At 42.2% G+C, this 25,095-nt stretch overlaps 1 protein-coding gene across 1 annotated transcript in view; it reads right to left on the bottom strand.

Moving 5' to 3' along the window:
- LOC117822796 (thrombospondin type-1 domain-containing protein 7A) overlaps positions 1 to 25,095 on the bottom strand; it is a 276,882-nt gene that overhangs the window by 52,203 nt on the left and 199,584 nt on the right. The window contains exons 14-20 of the mRNA XM_034697710.1: positions 22,281 to 22,459; positions 19,799 to 19,804; positions 19,161 to 19,294; positions 15,212 to 15,365; positions 11,671 to 11,812; positions 2,432 to 2,547; positions 1,751 to 1,868 (exon numbers count right to left, since the gene is read on the bottom strand). Coding sequence (XP_034553601.1) covers positions 1,751 to 1,868; positions 2,432 to 2,547; positions 11,671 to 11,812; positions 15,212 to 15,365; positions 19,161 to 19,294; positions 19,799 to 19,804; positions 22,281 to 22,459 — 849 coding nt within the window. The remainder of the gene's footprint in view (positions 1 to 1,750; positions 1,869 to 2,431; positions 2,548 to 11,670; positions 11,813 to 15,211; positions 15,366 to 19,160; positions 19,295 to 19,798; positions 19,805 to 22,280; positions 22,460 to 25,095) is intronic.

The raw sequence follows: 25,095 nt of genomic DNA, 5'->3' as shown, positions 1-25,095 counted from the left end.
CCACTTCCTAAGGGGGTGTGGTCAGAGGGAAAACAGAGTGTTCTGAGGAGGACTGATGAAGAGGGCTTTTCAGGCAAGTCACGCGCCGATGTAATGGGTGGCCTGGGATCGATTCCAGCCTGCGGCTCCTTTCACAGATGTCATTCCCCCACTCTCTCACCTAGGTTCCTGCTCTACCTGCTGTCTAAATAAAGGTGTAAAAGCCCCAAAAATTCAACTTTAAAAAGAAAAAGAAAATACTTTTAACAGGGCACTTCTGTGTTTAAGATCATCTCGATCCACTTCACCTGACAGAACCACAAACCATCCATTTGTTCTCATTCCTCACTGAAGCAACACAAGTTGTATAAAAACATTGAATCCCAAGAGTTTCAATCTCTGTTTTTATTGGTTCCTTTCCCCATGGCTTGCTGCATCTTCCTCTCAAATTGAGTTATTGTTGTTGTTGTTTTGGTGAGTTTTCTGAACACATTCCCGCAGTATTTTGACTCATAGCAGGATTTATCTGGCGGCACGGCATGAATTTGCAAAGACCGGATCGGCTGCAGACCAGTGAGGTTTTAAAGGATTAACCTGATTTAGCTGAATCACTGGACTCTTGTGTCTGCTGCTAATTCAACGTCTGGCTGTGTTTGGACATTCTCCATCGCAGCAGCCAAGCTCAGTCTGACTTCTTCTGCATCATATTTTATAACAAGTCTTCAGAAACACATCGACTTTGTTTTAAAGACTGGCCTTAATGAAGGTGTTATGTATCCCTGAGGTGTGCTTTATGTGCCATTTGATGATGTTTTCCCTCCCTTTGCTTACTCAAGCTTTTGACTTTGCTGTGAAGTGAACTAACTCTTCACCATAAAAAGAGCAATGATCAGATAACATCAGAACATATGTCACCGTGAGAGCATGCTTAGAGGGAATCCGTGCCACATTTATGTGGATGTCGAACGAGTATTGATGGTGAATTAAGTTAATTAAAGCGATTCCTCTCGGTCCTTGCTGTACTGATCAGGGACACTAAGTTTCTGTGCTGTTGGAGCTGTGCCGGCAGTAAACTAAATGTACCGCGATGCATTCGAAGCAAGGAGCAGCAGCCTTGACCTCGGTCTGCTGCATTTCTTAAGCTGTCTACTCCGGCGTCTGGAAAAAACAGCTGAATATCCAAGTCAGCAAAAACTCTGTGAAATATATCCTTGGATATAAAATCCTCTGCATGTTCTGTGCCATTTTTACCTTTCTTAATGTGACAGCTGAAGGAAGTAAAGGGATGAGAGAGTGGGAGATAAGGGGGAAGCTTTGCTCTAAACATAACCAAATCGTACTTTTGATATCATGTTTTTAAGTTGGACATCGAGGCAGTTTGCATACAGGAGTGGACTGAAAATCTAATTTGAAATAGCCTGAAGGTTTCAAGGCAACCAGCTGCAAAACATGGCTGAGCTTGTGGCTGGAGGAGCTCAGAGTTTGATGCTGCTCAGAAAAACAGCAGCTGCAGGTGTTTCTTTCTGCTTTCATAACTCAAAGCAATCAGACATAAGGATGAAGACGCAGACACATTCCCTTTAATTCAAAGATATATGTGCGCTCACAGAAGCTGTCTCGTTAGTGGAAGGTAACTTTCTTCTTGCTATGTTTTTTCTGTCACACCGGCAATTTCTCCAGATCAAAATGTCAACTAAATGTCAACAACAGTTTGTACCATCGGTATTGATTTTAGTGCCTGACAGAATGTCCTGTCCATTATGAATCTTACCTTCTAATCCGCACGTCTTGGAGCAGTCTGACCAAGGGGACCACCCCGACAGCTGACAGTTGACGGGACACTCGACCACGCAGGAGATGTTCATCTGCCACTTCTTCTCCAAATTCAGCTGCAGCACATGGAGGACATGAGGAGGGGTGATTCATGAATTACCATCAAATCATTCAGAATAAAACTGAACAGCTCCAACACAGCCAACTCAATCTGTCACGGCCTGTCAGCTGCTTGACCTCTCTGCACTACAAATCCCAGCAGCCTTTGTTCTGGCAGGGGGAGAGACTTTGCTGAGCAGCATCAGGACCAGCAGAGTTGGAATATCATTGTGAAAGCCACTCTGACACAATGTGTTTTTGTGAACGAGCCAGATGATGAAGTGGGCCAAGGGTTAAATAGCTGTGGGGACGGCTGTGCCGCAGCCCGCCGGCTACAATTACAGAGAGCAGAGACACATTAGGAATGAATTAAACCCTCCGCCTGAAGCCTCAACAACAATCTCTGCGTGGGAACACATCTGAATATTTCATGTTCCTCAGGGCCTAATAGTAGTGCAAGGGTGCAATAATATGTTGTAATGACTGATGTGATTGAGTCATTACAAGAAGATGTCAAGAAAAAAAAAGTCAAGAGAGAAAGAGGGAAAATCTAACTTGAGGATTTTTTTGCAGGTCTCACCTCCTCACAGTATTTGAGGTCCACTGATTTCCCATCGCTTCGAACACAGTCCAGCATCCGGGTCTTGATGCCGCTACCACATACAGCGTTTGGACTCAGCTGACAGGTGCTCCAGTCTGAGGACAAACAGAACATATTCACATTTAGAAACTGGTTATGAGAAACTACACTGCAGAGACACGTGTGCAATGCAAGGGTAAGCAGCTTCATGTGCAACATGTGCCTGTAACCCCACCACTATCTGCAGTAAGTGTTGAGTTTTCAAATTCAATCATGTTTTAACAGTTACAGAAACTACAAAGGACTCGTTACTCATCACTTTATGTCAAATAGTGGACAACTATGTATGATTAATCATCCAACTTTGAACTACAGTAGCATCTTGAGTGAGAAGGATTTTAATGTGCAGTAAACACACAATGTCTGAACATCAACATTTAGCATGAGCTATCTGTCTGTGAAACACCAGCATTATTTTCCCTTCTCAAGGTAAAGGACTGAAATAAAGTGGTGAGTTGTAGCAAGAAGGAAATTTAAGTCTCATGAAGCATCGAACCAAACAACAGATTACACCAAGAAAAGGAAAAACCTTGATAAACATAAAGTTTTAAATAGAAACGTATAACTTGTATAATTCAGTAACTCAATTATAAAGTTCCTTTCTGATGCAACTAACTAGTGATTTTAGCTAATTACTAATTATGAGTAACTTTCCCAGCACTCATAACGACCCACACAACCCCCAAGATATTCATAAGTTACACAACAAAGAGATGTTCATAACACCCAAACCACGGTGCAGTTTTAAGGTGACTTTGTTGCATTTCCTGCAACTGTGAGTGAAAATAAGACAAAAGAACTAGGTAATTCTACTTTTTTTGTAATCAAAGGTTACATGTATCTTCAATTAATCAATCAATCTTTATTTATATAGCGCCAAATCACAACAAATGTTATCTGAAGACTCTTTCCAAACACAGCAGGTCTAGACTGTACTCTATGTTCTATTATTAACAAAGACCCAACATCAAGACAGGATAAGATCCAGTCCCATCTCACAGACAGGACTCAGTCTGATCTCATCTTAATCCACCATGAGCAGAGCACTTTGCTGCATTTAGCAAGTTACAGTGGCAAGGACTAACTTCCTTTAACAGGCAGAAACCTCCAGCAGGACCAGACTCATGTTAGACAGCCATCTGCAGAGACCGAGTTGGGGCTGGAAAGAGAGAGAGAGAGAGAGAGAGAGAGAGAGAGAGAGAGAGAGAGAGAGAGAGAGAGAGAGAGAGAGAGAGAGAGAGAGAGAGAGAGAGAGAGAGAGAGAGAGGTGATAGTGGTGAAATAAGGTCTGAATGAGCTGTTGTCGTCTGTCTCTATCCCCCTTTCCAAGCCTCACACAGTCTCAGCAGATGTGTGTCTAACATGAGTCTGGTCCTGCTGGAGGTTTCTGCCTGTTAAAGGAAGTTTGTCCTTGCCCCTGTAACTTGCTAAATGCTGCCAAGTGCTCTGCTCATGGTGGATTAAGATGAGATCAGACTGAATCTTCTCTCTCGTTCGTCTTGATGTTTGGTCTTTGTGTACCAACAAAGTAGTCTAGACGGGCTCTTTTTATAAAGCGTCTTCAGATAAGATGTTATGAATTGGTTTGATATAAATAGAGACTGATTGATTAATGAATGTATGATTATGTCAATCATGGGGTTCATACTTTATGTAATAAGAATCTTTATGTGAAACCTTTTCAGATGATGGATGAAGTGACACAATCTTGTCATGTAAGCTTTCTGTTGGAATTTGAAGTAAAAGAAGAACGACTTCTTTAAATGTCATTTTAATAAATTATGTTTAACTCTAAGCAGCATTAACAGAGTTCTTCACACCATGCTCTCTCCCTCAAACGTGTCAGTAAGTAAGTGTTAGCCGGGTCTGCCTGTCACACTTATCATCTATTTTTTTCTTCACCAAAACAACTGGAGTGTTTGTCTTCCATTCCCGAGTCAGGTCTTTAGGGAGTTAAGCCTCAGTGCAGTCGAGTCATAGAGATGTTTTTGTTTTTGTGACTTCAGCGAGGTGATTTGTCACTGTTATGTTAGCAAGTAGAAGCAGGGCATGCATACAGAATGGCAGTATCTTTAATGCTAAGCTATCTTTTTACAGGAGGAGAGAATGCTAATTGAAGCGTGTATGTAAACTCTCTGCATGCACCAGCTTCCTGTATCATCTCTTTAAAGTCAACAAAACTTCTTATCCAGTGGTTGTTTGTTTACACATCCAGCAGACACTGAGCATCAGAAGCATGTGTTTGGAGCAGAGCCTATTGTCTCTTGGTGAATTAAAGTCCAACACACTGATTTAAGTTTTGTCTTGCTCCCCGTTAACTCCAGAGGGAAATATCTGTCTGTATTTTTTGTTGCTAAATGCTCCGCTGTGTTCAGCTGCTAGTCGCTAACTCTGTCAGCCTGCTGGTTTTGTTGTGAGCTGATACTGTATTTGAGTTATTTGGAGCTTTTTCCTTGGAAACAGTCACCTGCTGGGTGTGACGATGACACTGATGAGAGCAGTAACAGAGATGAAAGTGAAAGCTCACAGATACTGAATCCCTGAGCACAGACAGAGCATGAAGTCGTCTGATCCACTCTTAAAGGCCCTGAAAACGTAAATGGAATATTTAAGTCTTCATGTATTTATATGATAAGTCTCAAGAAAACTGACTCTTTACTCCCATCCATAAAGGCAACTAAGACAATAGTCTCTGAGACTCATTTAGCACCAAAGAATGTACAACACATGTTTGGTCAAAGTACTCAACAGTACTTTCAGAATCTGAAAATTATTCATTTCAAATGGTCTCTGAGTGCTGAGTCACAAAATACTTCAGAATCAGGACTTCTATCATTTATTAGTTTTATCACTCTGTAGTCTCCGGGGCATCAGGACCATGGGACGCCCAGAGCAGCGGAGGCTAAAGTGTAGTATGTGCACGCAGAGGAGCTCGGCTCCGGGTGTCAAACGGAGCTGTTTGACTAAACTCTAAGCTGTTTGGGGAAAGTTAGTGAACTGGTCCTGGGGAAAGTTAGTGAACTGGTCCTGGGGAAAGTTAGTGAACCGGTCCGGGGGAAAGTTAGTAAACCGGTCCTGGGGAAAGTTAGTGAACCGGTCCAGGGGAAAGTTAATGAACCAGTCCTGGGGAAAGTTAGTGAACCGGTCCGGGGGAAAGTTAGTAAACCGGTCCTGGGGAAAGTTAGTGAACCGGTCCAGGGGAAAGTTAGTGAACCGGTCCAGGGGAAAGTTAGTAAACCATTCCTGGGGAAAGTTAGTGAACCGGTCCTGGGGAAAGTTAGTGAACCGGTCCTGGGGAAAGTTAGTGAACCGGTCCTGGGGAAAGTTAGTGAACCGGTCCTGGGTAAAGTTAGTGAACTGGTCCTGGGGAAAGTTAGTGAACCGGTCCTGGGGAAAGTTAGTGAACCAGTCCTGGGGAAAGTTAGTAAACCGGTCCTGGGGAAAGATAGTGAACCGGTCCTGGGGAAAGATAGTGAACCGGTCCTGGGGAAAGTTAGTGAATTGGTCCTGGGGAAAGTTAGTGAATTGGTCCTGGGGAAAGTTAGTGAACCGGTCCTGGGGAAAGTTAGTGAACCGGTCCTGGGGAAAGTTAGTGAACCGGTCCTGGGGAAAGTTAGTGAACCGGCCCTGGGGAAAGTTAGTGAACCGGTCCTGGGGAAAGTTAGTGAACCGGCCCTGGGGAAAGTTAGTGAATCGGTCCTGAGGGCTGGTTAGAAATGAGCGGAGCCTATGCGGGACTGCTTTAGCCACTCGGCTGCAACTCAACGCGTCCCAAAATTTCCCCAAATCCACCGCAGTTAGGAAAACAGAAGAATGACAACAAGCTGTCATCTTCACCGTTGGATTTGCAGACAGGGACACAAGAGCACAGCGGTGCAAAGAGCAGAGAGACAGCTATACAGACAGATAGCAGGAAGTACGTGATTACCAAACAAGCTAACAGCTAAGACAACACTGAGGGGAGCTGGCTGAGACGGTCTGAGCAGGAGCGGAGGAGTTTTTTTGAACATGTTTGCACGTGACTTAGAGTTTCATTTCTGATTGGTTGGATATTTATTACATAATAAATATCTAGGTTAAACCAACCCCCTTAAAACCCAGTGTGAAAACGTGTTAAAAAACTTAATTAAACATATTTGAAAAATGTATCGAAGCTGAGTTCTAATATTTTTACATAGTTTTTAGTATTTACATCTGGTCTGAAATATCAGAGGTAGAACGTTTTTGTTGATTTTGGTTCCCAGAGGCTTTAAGAGAAAATACCAGCCTAGAGTGATTCCATCAAAACTCAGAGGTCGGCTTGACATGCACCTGCAAGAGGAACGGCAGAATGAAATATAAGTTGTAATCCTCTGACTTTTGTGTTCCTCACAGTTCACAGAGGGTGCACTTGCATGAATACGTATGAGACATGTTGGCACAAGATGAGCTTCGATGATGGTTGAAAACATTTTCATCTGCTGTAACTGCTGAGCACAAAACTTCACTCATCACACCGTCTCAAACTCCATTTACACTAGAATTTCATCCTTTCAAGTAGAAAACTTTACAATATACAGCAAATATGCATCTTTCTGCTTTTGATTTGATCTCCCTCGGTGCATGGCAGGTGAGAGGGAAGAAGACGAGGAGCAAATACTCCAAACACAAGAAAGCAGCATTTCTTCCCCCTGTTCCTCCTCTGTAGTTGGATGTATTTTTCACTTGAAGCAGGATGATGTGGCGAGACAAAACACAAGGAGACGCTGTTCAAAAGCGTTCAAATGCGTCAGCTGTCTGAAAAATTCTTTACACTTCACAATGAATAAATCCCAGACGGCGGGAAACAAGCGTGGCATGTCTTTGCTTTTTGAGGGTGAACACAGAGAAATGCACTGTCGCACCATGTCGCCTCATGTTACTTTGAAAGTTGTTTAGCTTAAGCTTTTATATTCTGATACAGAGTGCATTCCAGGATGCCGGGGTACTATCAGCTTTTCTCCATGAAATTCTCAAGTGAGATACAGATTTCTGATCCGCTGTATTGACACAGACACACCATCAAATTAATTACAAGTTATGTTGCTGACATAAACTAAATTTCTCATTCCTTCACTGCACAGCATCTTTGAGGAAGGACGTGCCGTGTGTACAAATAAACCACACCGGACACCGAGATGACTCAGCAGCATGGCGAGCATGCATTTTGCATGCCATACTGAAAGTTTGCATCACTTCTTCACCGGCGTTGCACGACACACTCCCTCTACCTCGGCCGAATGCCTTAAAATAATCAACGTGTGTTTTCTGTCGTGTGTTTGAAGTCAGGACTGTGAGAGCTTCTAGCTGTCAGAGATCACTGTCGATATCAGACGATTATTTTGTCAGCAAAGGGGTCATTGAAGGTTTATAACAGCTCACTTAAATCCAATAAATCTGACTGCCATCAGATTCCTTTCATGCAAACATCACAGTGAGCTGTGTGGCCCAACTTGAGCTAAATAACCAGGATTTAAAAGCGACATCAATGCAAGTTTTCCAAAATAAATCGCACCAGAAGAATCAAGCAGAAACAGGCTGATCCTTGGCTCCATTAGAAATGATTTCAGTGAAGTGGAAAGACAACATTTTATTCCAGACTTAGGCTGCCAGTGCCTTTTTAAAACCCCAGCGTGCATGCTGTTGTTAAAAAACACTGTGTAACAACAGGGAGGCTGAGGTATCACTCATGAAGTGTGCCATCCGCTGACAAAGATGAGTGGCTGTTTTTAGCTGCACTGAGCTCGTTTGCAAGCTCAACTCAGGGAATTGTGTCTCTGTCTGCTGAAGAGCTTTGTGACACTCTGGGGACTGAAAATAGGGAGATTGCAACAAGAAAGAGCAACAGTAAGAGGCTGAGAGAGAGAGAGGGAGAGGGAGGGAGGGAGGGAGGGAGGTAGAGAGAGACAGACAGAGAGAGAGGGAGAGACAGAGACAGCAGGAAAAGGAGTAAAACTGGGAGAGGGAGGAGGAGAAGCTTGGATGCCTCGGCATCAACAACAAAAAAAATGAGTGCTTTACCCAATAATAATCTCTCCTCGTATATTATGTACACATACCCTAGGATGCCTGCATGGCACTGTGAACCCAGCAGTAGGGATTATGTGTCACGTCTCCCAGTGTAACAATGCAAAGCAGAGAGAGAGTGAGAGAGAGAGAGAAGGAGGGTGGGCTGGTTGGGAATGTGGGACAGCAGCGTTGCAGGCAACAAAACAAATCCAAATGAAATATGAGAACGCTGCCAATCTCTCTCTCTTTTTTTTTTTACATTGGATTGAAAAAGTTTTCTACAGTTTCCAGAATGAAATATAAAGGTGCAGCCTCAGTGACATGTGAAATGGAGGTGTAATATCCTGCAGATAAGATGGAAGATCTTTGTGTGGCTTCCAGCAAAAATCAGTGAAAACATTGGAAAAATTGTTCCTGGTTTGACGTTCAGAAAATAATCACTGCTCTTCAGCTGTCTCGCCTAAAACTTCACTCTGTTTTTGAGCTGCAAAGATTCAGAGATAAGTCATCAGATATTAAATAAGTAGCAAACTGTTTTAGATACTTGTTCTACTGCTGCTTTTAAAGAGGTGTTTCTGGACCAAGCAAGCAGCCACTTCCACAGTGTAAAAATGAAAACTTAAAATTGTTGGCCTGAAAATGATTTTTTGGTTAAGTAAACAAAAAACGTTCAATTTTGTTGAAAATTACATCAAAGTAGTTATCTCAACTACCTGTATTAAGTTTGTTGTGTAAAGTTGGTCTCATTTCAAAAGTCAGGTTGGCAACACTTGAAATTATGGGTTTGAGGCTCGGCTGAATTATTTGAGTCTGCTTCAGGCAAAGAACGGGGTCTCCAACTCAAATCTACAGGGGTCTTCCATGCTTTCAATTCCCCACATGTGGCGCCATCTCTCCTGTCCTGTGTGGATTTTATCGCCCTTAAGGTGAGAATTCTCTTTGAGTATTGTATTGAAACTCTAGCTTTACTGTTGGTCAATTGATGGTGAGTTGATTACCGGTTAATGTAACTTTAATGTGTTTAGTTAGTTTAATAAGGCATGGTCATTACCAATAGTTAGCCACCTTCAACATTAGCTAGCTACCTTGCAGGTGTGAAAACGGTGCAGTAACATGCAGTAACAAAGGAACATTTTCTGAACAAACAATAATAAGTTGGCACAACTTTCACTTCTTAGTGTGTAGAACTCAAAACTTTAAGTTACACCACATATGAATGATAAGTTATCTCAACAAAAACTAATCAGTTGGCTCAAATATATGATTTCTAGTTAGCCTCAAAACTCAAAATCTAGTGCAGACAGTTGCCTTGAAATTTTGAGTTTTCACATCTTTATCGTTTTAACAGTGCATCCAAAACTCTTAGAACAAACCGTACACACACTTTCTCTTTATCAAGAAGCAAACTGACACAGTTAGCAACTACATAGTCAAACACTTAGCAGCCAAAGATCGAGGTGTTTCCTCCAAGAATTGGTAGGGACCAAAAACAGGGAAAACACTGAGTGACTAATAGAATCAAACTCATCACGTAGCATCAAACACAAATCCAATCAAAAGGTGATTTACATGGTTATTTCTGCCACACAAATAAGAAACAACAAGAGGCCACAACAACATGACATCAAGCGGCAACCTCCGGCCTCAAAATATGAAGCCCATGAGGAAGTATTATAAACTGCAGTTCATCGAGCGTCCACTTGAGGCTGGCTGCAGAAACACCGGAAACCACATAGACACCCTTTCAGAAAAGACGATCTTTGCAGCAGAAATAAACATGTTTACAGCCTGGCTCAAAAAACGGCTTGGGTCTACGTAGCTAATTTCTCTATCGACACACACTGCACGGGGGGTGAATTTTTTTATAATGCGACGGTTCAGAAGATATTAAGATTACGAGGTTTGCCCAAATAAGGACATGACTGACTTGACTGACAAGCGGGAACACATAGCTGTTGGCTAGGAGGCTCAAACCCCGCCTCTTTACCTCACATCTGTTCCTGAGCGCTTCAAAACAGCGCTCAGGAACAGATGAGTGACGTCACGGATACTACGTCCCTTTATTATACAGTCTATGCTTGATGACTGTAGATCATCTCCTCTTCGGACATATTTCAGTCTCTGATAAGTCTTCAGAAAACAGACTCTTCACCCCCATCCATAAAGGCAACTAAGACAAATGTCTCTGAGACTGATTTGGCACCCAAGAAGCTACAACAAATGTTTGGTCAAAGTACTCTACAGGTTTGTGTTCCTAGTCATGTGCTGAGTTTTGTTTTCTATGTTGTTTTGTGATGTGCAGGATAAAAGTTGACTGTGTCTTATATATCAGTGCAACTCTTGTTCTGGATTAATGGTAAATGTATAAATAACAGAGTCAAGTTTTCAGACTATAAAAAGCTGTTTCTGAGTCTTCATCAACAGATCATCTTTTAACTCCAGACAGAGGCACAGCAACGCCTACCCATGCTCCCTTTGCACTGCCGCATACCAAAGGGAAACATAACGGTGTCTAATTCACCTCTTACATTCAGTCTATGAATAGATACCCATCAGGCTTTAATAGTTGTTACTACAGGAGCTATTTAAATGACACAAAGTGTGCCACTTCCACTGAAAAGTGGAGCTAAATGGAAACACAAAAGGCAACAAGCAGAGTGAAATGATCCTGATATCAAAGAGGAGCTCTGTGAAGTCCAGCTGAGTGAGACTCAAACAGAGCTTTATGCGTCATCAATCTAAAACTAAAGATTTAATCTAAAAAAAACTTTTTCTTACCCAGGAAACAAAAAGTGATTATGCTGTTGAGAATAAAAAATAGATGAGTCAGAAAATCGATGGTGTCTCAGATGAAGAGCCCGTTCTGCAATAGAGGCTGTGTTAGCCGTTGTGTTCACTGACAGATTTAAAGGCCCCCTTTTCAAAGGGCTGTTTTCATGTTGGTGATTTGGTTCAAGTTGAAGAGTATCAAACCTGACACACCCATGGCATCGGCCCAAAAAACAGCTGCTCCATCTGAAATAACAAGGTGTTTACGGTGCTGTCGACACACTGTTTCATGACCTTACAGAGAGACGAGAGTCAGACTAAATCCAATATAGCCGCTCCATTCACTGCTGCTCTATTAAGACACTTCATCAATTTGAATTTACCTGTGATGTTGTAGAAGTAGTTGAAGCAGTTGACATTCAGGCTGCAGGGCTCCTTGTCACTGGTGTCCGGACACTCCCTCCCCACAGAGGGATACCGGAGGATGTAGGCCACTCGCTCCCGGCTCTTGGTCCTGGTGCAAGGCTGAAACACAGACGTCTATTTAACAAACTGAAGCCGACAGAAACGCTGCTAAAAAGTTTAATGAGTGAGCCGTCAGTGCTGTAGACAGTGATAACGACTGAACACAGACATGTCCTTGAATTGAACTAAGCTTTGATGCTCCAGCAGCAACACTGATGTCTGGATTCACGGAGTATTAAAGGCTAAAACTGAGGGAATGTGCCACTTCTGGATTCCCTCAGTCTCAGTATAGGCCTGCTCCCTTGATGGATGTGTTATCATTGTATGTCTCTTGATAAGTAAGTAACACCCTTCCTCCACCCTCTATACTTGTATTCCCATAATGTGGAATTTTTCCAGCAGGCAACAGATATTCTGCTTGAACGGTAAACCATCAGATCCTACACAGTCATTGCTTGGGAAGAAGAGAGTTGGAGGAGGAAATGACAGCCCCTTGAATAACTCCATCGGTGGAACCATGAATAAAACATGCGAGGGGCCCCGCTGGTGCCACTGCAGACTCCAGATCGAGATTGGAATTGTGGGAAGTCGGTGTGTCGAGCTCTTTGGGGGAGAATGGGGTGTGATTAACAATGGCCAGCGTGCTGCTGTGAGAACAGCAGGTGAGGCGAGAGCTGTTAAAATGGCTTTTTATAGAGATGTCAGGGGTGGAGTTGCCGAACAGGATGTCCTGACATCTTCCATGAGACAACAGAGATTGTGTTTGTGATGTGGCGTTTATGTGTATGTTTTACTGCAGTGATAAAATCAGGTGTCAGTGTCCCTTTACAGAGCTTCATTTGAGTCTCCTTAACTCACAGAGTGCTGGAAATGGACAGATTATTACACAGAGAGATGATTTATCATGTTATACTTCTTTTAGCATCAACCTCTGGGCTACAACTGAGTAATGAACCAAGTTTCCTGTTGCATTAAGCATCTTAATGCAGGATGACCACCACTCCACACGCTACATCTTTGCTGGAGGCATCAATGAGCCTAGACTGGAAGAGGAGATTTCTGCACACTTAGAGCGATGCAGTGTTTCATCTTAGTTACGAGTGTATATTATACAGGATGCACCGGCAGGTAAAAATATCTGACTGCATTCTCATCATCAACAATATGCAATACATGTGTGCACAGCCGGGTGGTTGAAGCTCCGCCTCTTGGGAATTAGAGCGCAGGGAGTCATAAAATAAGAACTCATATTTTTATAATATACAAAATATAGAAAGATTTTGAAAACAGTGAATAAAGGAAAAACATATACTCTCATGTGACACCAAAAGTGTGAGGGTGTCTCTTTGGCATTAAGACTCATACTTATGATTAGCAATGAAAAGAGTTGTACTTATGTAACAGTTGTGATTAAAGTTGGAACAAACACACAACTTTAGATGTTTAACTGGATTTAGCTGTTTGATAAAGCTGCAACTCTTGCTTCCTATTTTATAAGCTTCACACTGAACTCCTTTATCATAGGTTTGATGTTTCCCCTGCAAAATAAGGAGCTGGAAATATTTACTGCTCACTAATTTCTAGGTTGTTCAAAACGGCTTCATTTTAAAGGTTTTAAAGGCTGGACGACAAAGAAGGAGAAGAGTGTTTTTGTTGTGTGCAAAATAATTCATATTGATGTTGTCAAGCTTTTCACAGTAAAAACTTATCATTCATCACAGCAGCTTCTTGTCCTTGAGGCCCACTGTTGCTTCACCAATGAGAGAGGTGAGCAAGAGAGTGTTTCAATCTACAATCTGACTGCTAGATATCACAACTTATTCCCATGTATTCACCATGTTGAATACTTATTAGTTTTCAGTTATATTTTGGGGCATTTTCACCTTTAATGGATAGGACAGCTGAAGACAGACAGGAAATACGGGGAGCAGAGAGCGGGGGGAAGACATGCAGCAAATAGTCAAGGCCAGAAAACCCACGTCCACTGCACCAAGGACTATAGCCTCTGCATATGAGGTGCACTCTTAAACTGCTAGGCCAACGGCGTTAGGAATACTCATTAGTATGCTAGTTCTGTTTAGAAATTAGCAGCTCAGCTCCCAGCCCCAAAAATCAAGCTGAAGCATGTTGAATTGTTGGACACAGATTTTTAACACTGCACTGCTTTCAGTGTTTTTTGCTGGTTTTCCCGGTGGTTGTTTTCAGAGGGAATAATGTTGATAATTGTGGGGCGTCTGTAGCTCACTAGTAGAGTCAATTGTCTCTCAATCAGAAGGTTGGAGTTCAATCCAAGCCCCAAAAGTCATGTCCTGAAGTGTTCCCCAGGCAAGACAAGAAGTGTTAACTGTGAAATAGGCAGCTGTGTGTAAATGTGTATCAATGTCATTAGTTAATACCGATGGTCCCCTACAACAGCATCCTCTGCCATCAGTGTATGAATATGGTGTGAAAGGGTGAATGTAACACCTAGAGTAAAAGTGCTTTTGTTGGAAAGATTAGAAAAGCACTTCACAAGCTAACAGCAGCTCAGCCCCACAGCCTCCAAAGCCCTGCTGAAATGTTGAATTGTTGGACCCTGATTTTTTACAGGATACAGGTTTTCAATCACCTGGTCAGTCTTTTTTCAGGAGCTCATTTTCATTATTGTGTCATTAATACAAATAATTCCTGATCCTATAACAAGCAGGTCACCTGTCCACAAGCTAGCAGAAGAGTCAGCTCGACCCCAGACCCTCTTAAAGTCCTGTGACAACCAGAAAAACTACCAACTTTGGTAGTTTTTTAATGCAAAAAGTAACAGCTGTGGATAATTTAGCTTCCTGCAGAAAGCCTTGTGAACAACAAACAACTTTGAGACTTGATTTGGAAAGTTTACATCCCGTAGCTGTTACTCTTGTATGACCCTGAGCTAAGACTGTGAGTCTTCTGCTGATGGTTTGAATTCTTGACATTTATGAGGCAGCCATTAATCAATAACTGTTGTCACTGTCTGTGTTTGTCTGTAAAGTGATAACAAAGCGTGGGGTAACATTTGTTTCCCACTACATCACTGTTGATGTAGAGATAGTTGTAAGTGTGTGTTTTTGTGTGTCAGAGGATGTAAATCTTGAAACTCCGCTCCGCTGTCTTTACCATAAATCACCTTCCTTCCCCGCTGAATGCACAGCCAGTAAAGTGTAATATAGGTGATATATAAGCCATTTTTCTTCTGCTTCCTCAGTTCATACATCTCTTTTTATTCCTCTGTGGTAGACGAGAAATAACTTGTTGACAAATATCCACACTCTGCTCACAATAATGCCGTGTAGCTATTCCTTGAGCCTCAGAGAAAATATTTCTGACAGGAAAAAAGATATCAAGATAAATCTCAGCAGGCTTCACAGAAATCTGACGCTCCTGTATCTGCTCTGTGCCAGACAGCTGAGCTGAGCCGCTTTCTGATCTGAGTCCAGCTCTCACCAGGCTGCAGCGACTCCAGGGGCCCCAGTCGTTCAGGACGCAGTCTTCAGGGCAAGGCAGTCGGCTTTCCCTGGCCCCCAGTGGCATCTCCTCTGGGTCGCAGAGGTAGTCCTCCACTGGCTCTGATGGCCCGTCTATCGTGTTCAGCATGCACCTGTGGGAGCGGTGGAGAAACTGAATTTGACCTTATTTTAGCAACGCTTCTGTTCCAAAGAACAAAAGAGTCAGAAATCATGTTTGAGCTGGACATGGAGCTGGCAGGTACACGAAGGAGCTACAGTATGAGTTTCTCAAGCAGTGGGAGATGTCCGCAGGGGGAAAGAGAGGTCAATTTAAGAACAAAAACATCTGTTGAACTGCTCTAACTGCTCAGTGAGAAAACACACAGCGCTACAAATACCTGAAAGAAAGCTTTATCCAAATAAATGCACAAATAAAAATAGTACAAACAGGATCTGTTCGGGAGCATGAGACGTGTTTACTTTTGTTTTAACTAAGCCTTTGCTTTCCTGAACTGATGCAGCTCCACTTTGACATTTTTTTCCTTCAAATTGCAGCTTTTTGTTCTCCAGCAGTCAAGACACAAAAGGAGATAAGAGTGCCACTATTTTCAGAGCAGACAGTTACCTGAGGTCATTACAGCTTTTACTCACTGTGACTGTATGTCAGCCATTAGAGCACAAATGATCATGAGAAGGCTTTAGACTTTATTATTACCACAAGGATGGATTCTTTTCTAAAAGTAATGTCTGAGTCATACTACTTCTGCCTCTTGTTTTCAGCACTGGTTGTTTGTCTGTTTGGACGGTTACACAGGACTTCCATCAGAACTGTGTCCAGTCTGTCTCTGATCCACTGCGGTCCGGCTCCGTGCTCTCTCATCCGTCAACACCCACCGGTTGCATCTTTAGAACGCAACATGGAGCAGGACCGCTGGACAACTAGAGTCATGTGACCCAGGTTTTCCCGTGGTAATCAGTGAATCAAGGACTTTCCTCCTCCTCTCCTCATCCATGTTGTCTTTATGGTCCTCTGAAAACCTCTGACTTAAGGACTCCAGGCCTGCTTCCATTCAAAATGACATTTTGTCGTCATAGTTAAGTTAAAAAAAAGATCTAACGATAACACAGAGTGTTTTATTCTGAAAATTAACCGGATGTTTTAATTTGGTTTTGGTGCCTGACTTCCTGTCGTGCTCCGGCATCCAGCAAAAATAGAAGTCTTGCGTATCTGATCCATTACATTCTGACCTGCCGGATTAGAGACACAGCCAGAACGCAACAGAGTGGATCCAGTGGAAGTTAACACATTGACTAGAATAGAAACCTATCAGATATGGAGCGACGCCTGCGAGCTAGTTCAGGCAGACAACTCGAGCTGCAATGCCATACACGTCACATGTCCCACTCTCATATCCATCATCCAATCCTGCCCTCTGCCTCTCAAATTGGCGGTCTATTTAAACTGGGGAAAATCTCCCATCTCTCCCTCTGCCTGTCAACGCCTCTGCTGCTGCATGCCTATTGCTGATATTTTCTTCTTCACCGCCGCCTCCCCAGCTTCCACCTGCAGGCTCCGGGGGGTGTTTAGTATGTTTTGCTCATCACTCCTCAAAGTCTGCATGTAAACTTATCTGCAGGGAGGGATAAGGCCTGAGCCTGGGCGCCAAACATGAATATGTATTTGCTGCTACAATAAACAATTTAAACGTGAGTTGTCTGACTGAACTGATGCCGTGATGGATCAGAGACGGACCGGATATGGATCTGGTGGAATTCGGCCGTTATCTGAATAAGCACTGCTTGAGAAACTTGCTGGAAAGGGTATGTCCTAAAAGAGACTCTTGGGGACCTCGGGGTGTTGATCTTATCATTTGATTTATCTGATTTATATAATGATGTGGAGTCTTATCAGCACAATCATTGTCCTGGCATTGGCTTGTTTTTAGATTTGGAGATATATCCCAAACACAGTGGATGTGACTGCAGATGAAGGCACCATAGAACCTGGACTATTAGCCTCTTCAAATGTCTTCACGATCCAAATGCCATTTTCTTTCTTTTTTTTTTCTTGTGTATGCATTTTTATAATCCTCTGTTTGTGAAGGAGCAGGATGTGTGGTTCTGTATGCTTCAAAAGCCGTCTAATTGCAGTCTTACCCGTTTCATGTGGTGTAATTACAGCGTCTGTCTGACATAAGCAGAACATAAATCCAAAAGTTTGAGTTCCACCAGAAAGGATTTGGCAGCTTGTTGGTTGTTGACTGTCAGCTAAACCATGTGAGACAGTTTTTCTCAGCCAAATGGGATCTCCTGCATGATTTGTCTCCCAACAACGTGTACAGTTTTACACAGAACAGACATGTATATTTGAAATCATACACATTAATTGGTGGAGTGTTGGCTCACTTGAGGCTTGATTATTATTATAAATATATCATTAAAGCTGGGGTTGGTAATCAGATTTAGATACACTTTTTGTTATACTGGTTAAAATGATCTTTACGTCCTGATGGCAATCAATACATGATGTGTTCCTAAAAAAGAGCGAAGAAAATCTGCTATCTACACCTGGGAAAACACCAACCAATCACCGTTTTTTGGGACCCAAAATTTTAAACCATTCAAATCCCTTCCTGCCGTTCTGCCCGCCTCCTGCGCGTACATTTCCCTGGCGTGTACTCCGAGTCTCCGTCTCCTGCCTCTGCTTCCCCTGACTTTACTGTCTGCCCCTCTCGCTCGACCTCAGGCCTGTCCCCTCTGACCCGATGAGGTGCTTTGCTCAGGACTGTAGTCCAGATCAGAGTCTAAAAAGCTCTCACCACGGGGCTCTGACAAGCAAAAGAATTAATGACATTTAGTAAGTCCTACAGAAATGTAGATGTACTGTAGCGTCTGTCTGGACGCTGTAGGGATGACGAGCCGATTGGTGAACACGTTGAGTTTTAATAACCGGTCACTGTCGGTCGTGATCACGCCAACCAACAAAACAACAATCAATGTTTGAATGAATGAAGAACTTCTCTTGTCTCTCCTCTCTCCCACTCACACACTCTACACCTCTCCTGATGCCTTCACTGACTGTCAACACTGTAGGAATTAAGAACATCTACACTGAACACGTTTAACAAACAGTAGAGCTGTTACAGTATTATATATGTGTCTTTTCTCCTGATATCGTGTCACCAGTACAACTGGATAATGCTAGCATGATAGTTGTGAGTACTAACAGCAGCCATATTTATTTGTATTTTTAACTTTCACTATGATAATGTTTTGGTGAGGACCGGTTTTGAATCAGTCACCAGATTCGGGGGGGGGGGGGTCGTTTTGGAGGAGCTCTGAGGGAGGAGGGGAGGGGTTAGACGGAGTCCTGAGGAAATGCTACATTCAAATTCATGCTAGTTTTCCGAGACTGCCAACCCCAGCTTTAAGGAGCTCATATAAGGGATATTATTTAAGCTGCTGTTCTCAAATTGCTTCTTTTGTCTCCTCAACCCCCATATATTTAACAATCAAATACAAACTGACACAATGGTAAAGCTTTTCTTTCATGTTTTATTTTAGAAAAGGAGAGCAATAAGCGATTTCTTTCAAGACTATTGAATTAATCATCTACTTTCAGCTTTGAGTTGCTCGTCATAATACTCAAATAAGAGCAAATCACAAAATCTTTATTCACTGTGATACAAGCAAGCTAATATTTGGTGTTCCTGCTAAAAAATGTGTGAAACAGTAAAGTGATAACCAAATTATTATCATTTTTATGATTTATTTGAGGGTCACAGCTCGATGAGAATGTGAAGCTTTGGGAATATTTTTTGGATCGACTAATCCCCGGCTAATAATTACAGCACTTCTCTCGCTCTGAGACACATAATGAACAGTTTTTGTGTCTATTCATTCAAACAAACAGAGATAAATTAGAAAACAGACGCTGTGATAGTTACCTGACTTTCCTGGTTTGGACGCCTTCCCCACAGTTCTCTTTTAAGTCCACGTTGCTGACTTTCCACACACTCCACGGCTCAGCCACCCACACATACTGATTACAGTCGCTCTGGCACGGGACCACCTCGTACACCTGAGGACAGAGCAGCCTTATTTAAACACTGAGCATGTTTTTGGTGTGATTTAAGTAGAAGCAGCAGCAGCAGGTTAAAGGAAGCACTGTGATAGTTAGACTTCTAAATGATCTTACAGCGGGAGAAGCCGCCGTGGATTTGGCCGGGAGAAGATAATAACTTTCATTGTCATTAAAAAAAATTGAAGATTGCTTTCTCGACTATCTTATGTTCGTAAATGTTTCGTCTCAGCCAAGTTTTGTCAGTAAACTTTTGCCTAATGCGCAGTGATGTTTTGGCTCGGCTCTCCGAGGTTGAACTCAGCCAACAAGATTATTTCTGCCCTCAGAGCAGCTCCGCCTGGAGAAATGTCTGTCTAAATAAAACTCCAGTCTGACAGCATTTTGTTTATTCCCTGTGAGGATATTGTGAGTGTATACATCTATCTGTCACTGACCCACTGACATCAGTGACACTAAACATCTGCAGTAACATTAGAAACGTCTGAGGAGAGCGGCTCTTACCTGGGCCTGTAGCAGTGAGTCACATCCAGCGAGCATTGGTGTGGATTAAAAGGAGACAGATGGATTAATGAGCATATGCCAACTGTTCATATAGTGCACAACCTATGATTAATGCAACATTCAAGAGGGTATAATCAGAAAAGCCTCGGGCATAAATACCTGCATATACACACTCATACACATTCACACACTCTGCAGGGTGTACATCAACACAACCCTAATCTGTATGTGCTGGAACGCACAGACCTGGAAAGCATTTCATTTTTGCAATTCACAGAAACCTTAAGGAATCAACTGGCACACATTAGGGCATTAATATTGTGGATGAGATCCATTTATAGCACACATTGCTTCTTGCTCTGTCCCTGCTCAGCAAAAAATGAGCGCAGCAATAATGAGGGGAAGGTAAAGGAAAACTCTGCAGATCCAAGCTCATCATTCATTAATAATGAATTTCTTTCTCTCTCGCCTGTGCTGGATCCTTCATAACGCGTACCGCACACTTGAAATAAATCTAAATATACTGCAGCACAGGTCATACATATTCACGAATCAATGGTGAGTAGAGAGAACATTAGTCGACTGCTCAGCTGCTAGTCCACCATATTAATGTGTCGGCCATTTTCCTCTGATGTCACGCTTGGGGTGGGACGCTCAGCTGCTGATGCTATGTCCTATTGTGGGGTTTAAAACAATCAATAATAACATAATCATGCAAGTAATGATAATTCATTTCAAGGATAAATTCTTTGCTAATGGTAATATCAACAAGCTGATAGAAGTGTTAGCTTAAAAACAGAGGCAGGCTAATGCTAGCTGTCTGTGCGTGATGAGTCATCAGGGTGTACTATACCTTTAAATGTGGTAAGATGTACCTTTACACTTTCACTACTCAATGTCTTTTAAAGCTGCTGTTGGTAGTCCTGGAATAAACATCAGTTCAGGGAGATATTTGAATGTCAACACTACCCCTCCACACCAGATTTCCCTCTCACTACACCCCTCTGCCCCCCTCTCTGCTCCTGTAAGCCCCGCCCACAAACAAATCATAGTGCACGCTCAATCAGGACGATGTAGGAGGACCAATTAGGAGATTGGTTCTGATTGGTCAGAGCTGACGGGAGTGATTGGTATTGATTGCTGGATACAGAGGCAGAGGAAAACACAGAGATCTCTCTATAATCTCAAAATACCTCATTTATTGATGGCTGTTGATGAGTGTTGTGACTTTTTGCCAAACACAACACAAAATAAGTACAGTTTTTTTTACCCCAATCCTACCAACTGCTGCTTTAAGTTAAACAATAATAGTTTGACTCATGACCCATCCATTATAATGGAGGAGGAGGACTTTATGACTTGTACAGCAGCTGAAACAAGGGAGAGCTCTACATGTTTTGGCTTCACTCTCTTGGGAGCTGGCATGCTGTTCATTTTTATACAGTGTATGATCCAGGCTTTTTGACCCAACTGGGGTACCGTTTAGAGGTGATATGAAGTAACATCTATTCACACACATGAATAAATATAATTTTCCCCTCCTGTCTTCCCTATTAAAATCTACTTTAAGTACTTAAAGCTGCTGTTGGTAGGAATGGTGTAAAAAACGTTGGTTTTTATCTGCTAGGTTCAGAGAAAAGGTCATAATGCCCAAGTGTAGTAATTTGAGACTATTGAGAAATCTCTGCGTTTTCCAATGCATTTGTATCAAGCAATGTTATTATTCCCCTTGTTCCCATTATGACGGACCTTATCTCCAATCCTCTGTCCTGATTGGTTAAGGGGCGGCCCCTACTATATCCTCCGATTGGTTATGAGTCCGGCACTATCATGACTGCACACGCCGATCTGTGTTGGGGGGCTAAGAGGAAATCTGGTTGGGAGGGATAGTGTTGACATTTGAAGTCTCTCTCTCTCTGAACAGATGTTTACTCTGTGACTTCCAACAGCAGCTTTAAGTAACATCTATCAACAAACATAAATATATATATCATTTTCCCCTCCTTCTCTACTATTACATCTACTGTAACTACTAAATATAGGTATCTAAGATGTTTTATTCCTGTGTTTATATTTTTAAAAGTAACACAATCGAGTGTCAGTATTTATATCCTTTAAGCTTCAAGGGCACAGAAAGATGTATGTCCAAAGTGACAAAATAAAGTACTGACATGAATTGGAAAGATGCTACACTGAAATGCAAATACAGCTAAGAGAAGAGTGTTGCAAAAAAAGCCAATTCAGTGGATTTTAATATTATGTCCTGCCTCTAAAAAGGCCAGATAGCCAATCATGTTTTAGGATTTGCATCCGGGTTGGTCGATCAGATTTCAAGGACAGCCCTTGCCACCCCTCTGCCAACTGGGAACACATCAGTATCAGATCTTTCTTTTAAAAGCTTCCCACCCTGAGAGTGTCTTCACAATAAAAAGCCCTTCATGTGAAAATGTGACTTAAAACCTCTCAGTTTCGTCGCCCGTACCTGGTTGATGTGGTCCAGTTTGGGACACGGCCGGCCGCCGTTGTACGGTTTCTCTCTGAGCCACTTGGAGCGAACTTTGACTCCGCTGCCGCACGACTTGCTGCAGCGTGACCAGTTGGACCATTCACTGAGCTTGCAGTCAGAAGGACAGGGGATGATGCACGCCTCCTCGATGTAGCCTGAAAGAAGGTCAGAAAAGGTGATTTATAGAAACTGTGGATGTGCTTTGTGTCTTGGGGCATGCAAAGGGGAAGGGAGAGTCATGAGATGCTCAGATATATCAGCAGCAGAGGTGAGGGACAGAACAATGATTTAGTTTATTTCGGTCTGGTGCAATTAATCACGCGGACATACTGTACTCTGTTATTAATGATTTCAGGAGGAAAAGGCATTCACCAGTAAATGTATTCCCAAGAAATTCTCTTTGAAATAAAATCTCCCATCAGCAGGGCCTCTGCCTTTTAGCTTCTGCGTTTAGAGGACTGCTTTCCAGAGAAATTGCCTTGGCCCGAGTCCCTGAAAAGAACTCTACTTTCTTTATCTAATAGAAAACTACATTTGTCCAAATTCCCAAAGGTTATTTTTTCTTTTCAACCTAACAAACCAACATTAAAGTTCAAGAGGTCTTTAAAAGCTACACGGGAAGAAATACCCAGCAGTAAGAGCGCTGCAAACTATTAACCGATACTTCACAAAATAATCTAAATCCACCTATTGATTTCTTTGCTGCCTGGTGGAATGAAAACAGGGTCCACATTCAAGGGGCCCAATTTTATGGTCTGTTATATAAAAGTCTGAAAATCAAGCGAGGCAGTAGTGGGGCATGTCTGGCTGCCGGCTTCATTATTTCAATCTGTTTTTCTGCAGCTCACGGGGTCATGACACATTTAACAGCACTGGTTTAAGCATCGTGCCCCACTTGTTATTCATGTTTTTCCCTCTCTTGGTGATGATTCCCTCGTTTTTTACTCCACACAAGCCAAGGTTCAGTCAAATTTGTTGAAAGATGTCGTTTTGGAACCATGTGCATTTAAGTATCAAAGATTTCCCCCGCTAAGTAGAGAGACACTAACACATTTTCCCGGTTTATGTAACAACATCGGTGTGCAAATCTGTTTAGCCTTTGATTAAGAAAATCGATAAGGTGAATGAGGCGGGAAAGTGGAGTGTCTCACAGGGTGCCTAACCACTTCCTCTTTCTGATGCGAGCTCTTTCAGCCTGCTTTCTTTCACAGAGAGAAGCATGCGGTGCAACGCTGACTGACGGCTCTGCTAAAAGCCACACTGCCCACGATTTAGGATGACAAGCTTTAGAGGAATCCCACAGAGGCTGGTCAGTCCTTGCAAATCAATTTTTTTTCAAGGTGCATGAAAGGATTGTTCTCAATGTTTTCAACCTTGGGTGAGTCTTACTGGGCCAATATAGTCCTGTGTGGCAAAAGCATTTCTCAAACGGACACACTGAGCGGCCCTGTAAAACAACAGCTCTCCACTTCAGAACGTCTGGATTTGTCACACAATTGATTCGAGCAACTTACGACCCAATTTCAAAGCCTTGCTGGGGTCGGGTCAGGTTCAAACCGAGAATAGCAGAGCTGCCTTTACAGAAACAAAAAGTAATGTCAGTGTCAGTGTGGGCGAGGTGCTGCAGGTACCGCTGAGAAGAAGACATAGGAATCAGAAACTCAAACTCTGTGTTGAAATCCATGTGTTTTTAGGATTATCAGACAAGACACAGCAAACCTTTCTTTAAACAAAGGGATAGGATGTTACAAAGCTGGAGGATTATCACAGTGACTCTCAGTTAATCCCTCATGATTGTTACCCGTCAGTAGAATTACACTGTAGAGAGTGGAGTACAGTTATGCTGTTCATGCTGCAAAGTCTGCCACCTGAAAGTCAGAGATTTGAAGTGCAGATAACCCAGATTTGACCCTCGTTTTGTTTGTGCGGTTATATTTCAGCCGTGTCATCAACATAAAGAAACACAGGGGGAACATAGCAGGCAGTTAACTTTACAAATAGAGCCTTGGAGCTGACTGCAGAGCGGCCACTAAATGTTTTATCAGAGTGTTTGTAGCTGTGCGGCTTGTTTATGGTTCCTGAAATTGTTCCTTTTCCAGAGGAGCACAGATATCTGGAGTCCTCATCTACTCCCCGGAACAAAAGGATCAAGAGTTTAAACAGGCAAAATGAGATAAAGTTATACAAGGTTAAATTACAGTGTCTCTCATAGTGCTTCCTTATGGGGCTGCTAGATCAAGGGTTCCCAAACTTTTCCCCCCAAAGGTTTTATTTCAAGGTTAGCTACTATTTGTGTCGATATTTCTTACTATAATGGGTAAAATACTATTTTTAGATAACTTTTGTCATTCAACTTTTTTAACAAATTAAATATAAGTAATACAAAACCAACAAAGAGAAGAAAAAATGAATAAATACAAAAAAATAGAAAGATAATAATAATAAACAAATAATAATAATTAACAGTACAAACAAAAATAAATAAAAACATAAAAAACAAGGTAAATAAACAAAAATAAATTATAATAATAGTAAATATTTTTAGATAACTTAAGAAAAAAAAACATTCTGGAAGACATCTCACGACCTTTTGGGAACCCCAGTGCTAGCTGAGCTGCTGCTAACTAAAGCCTAGCCCAGGGTTCCCACTCTTTTCCAGAGATCATTTTCCAGGACATTTCAAGGACATTTTCAGTGATGATCAAGCTGGTATGACAGTCTGAATTGAGTTCCTAATTTAGTTCCTAAATAGTCTAATATGTTCCTCTCAGTGGAAGTCTACATTGAAGAC

This window comes from Notolabrus celidotus, chromosome 12 (genome assembly GCF_009762535.1).
Source record: "Notolabrus celidotus isolate fNotCel1 chromosome 12, fNotCel1.pri, whole genome shotgun sequence".
NCBI classification, from domain to species: Eukaryota; Metazoa; Chordata; class Actinopteri; order Labriformes; family Labridae; genus Notolabrus; species Notolabrus celidotus.
This window is presented reverse-complemented; position numbering and strand designations above follow the sequence as displayed.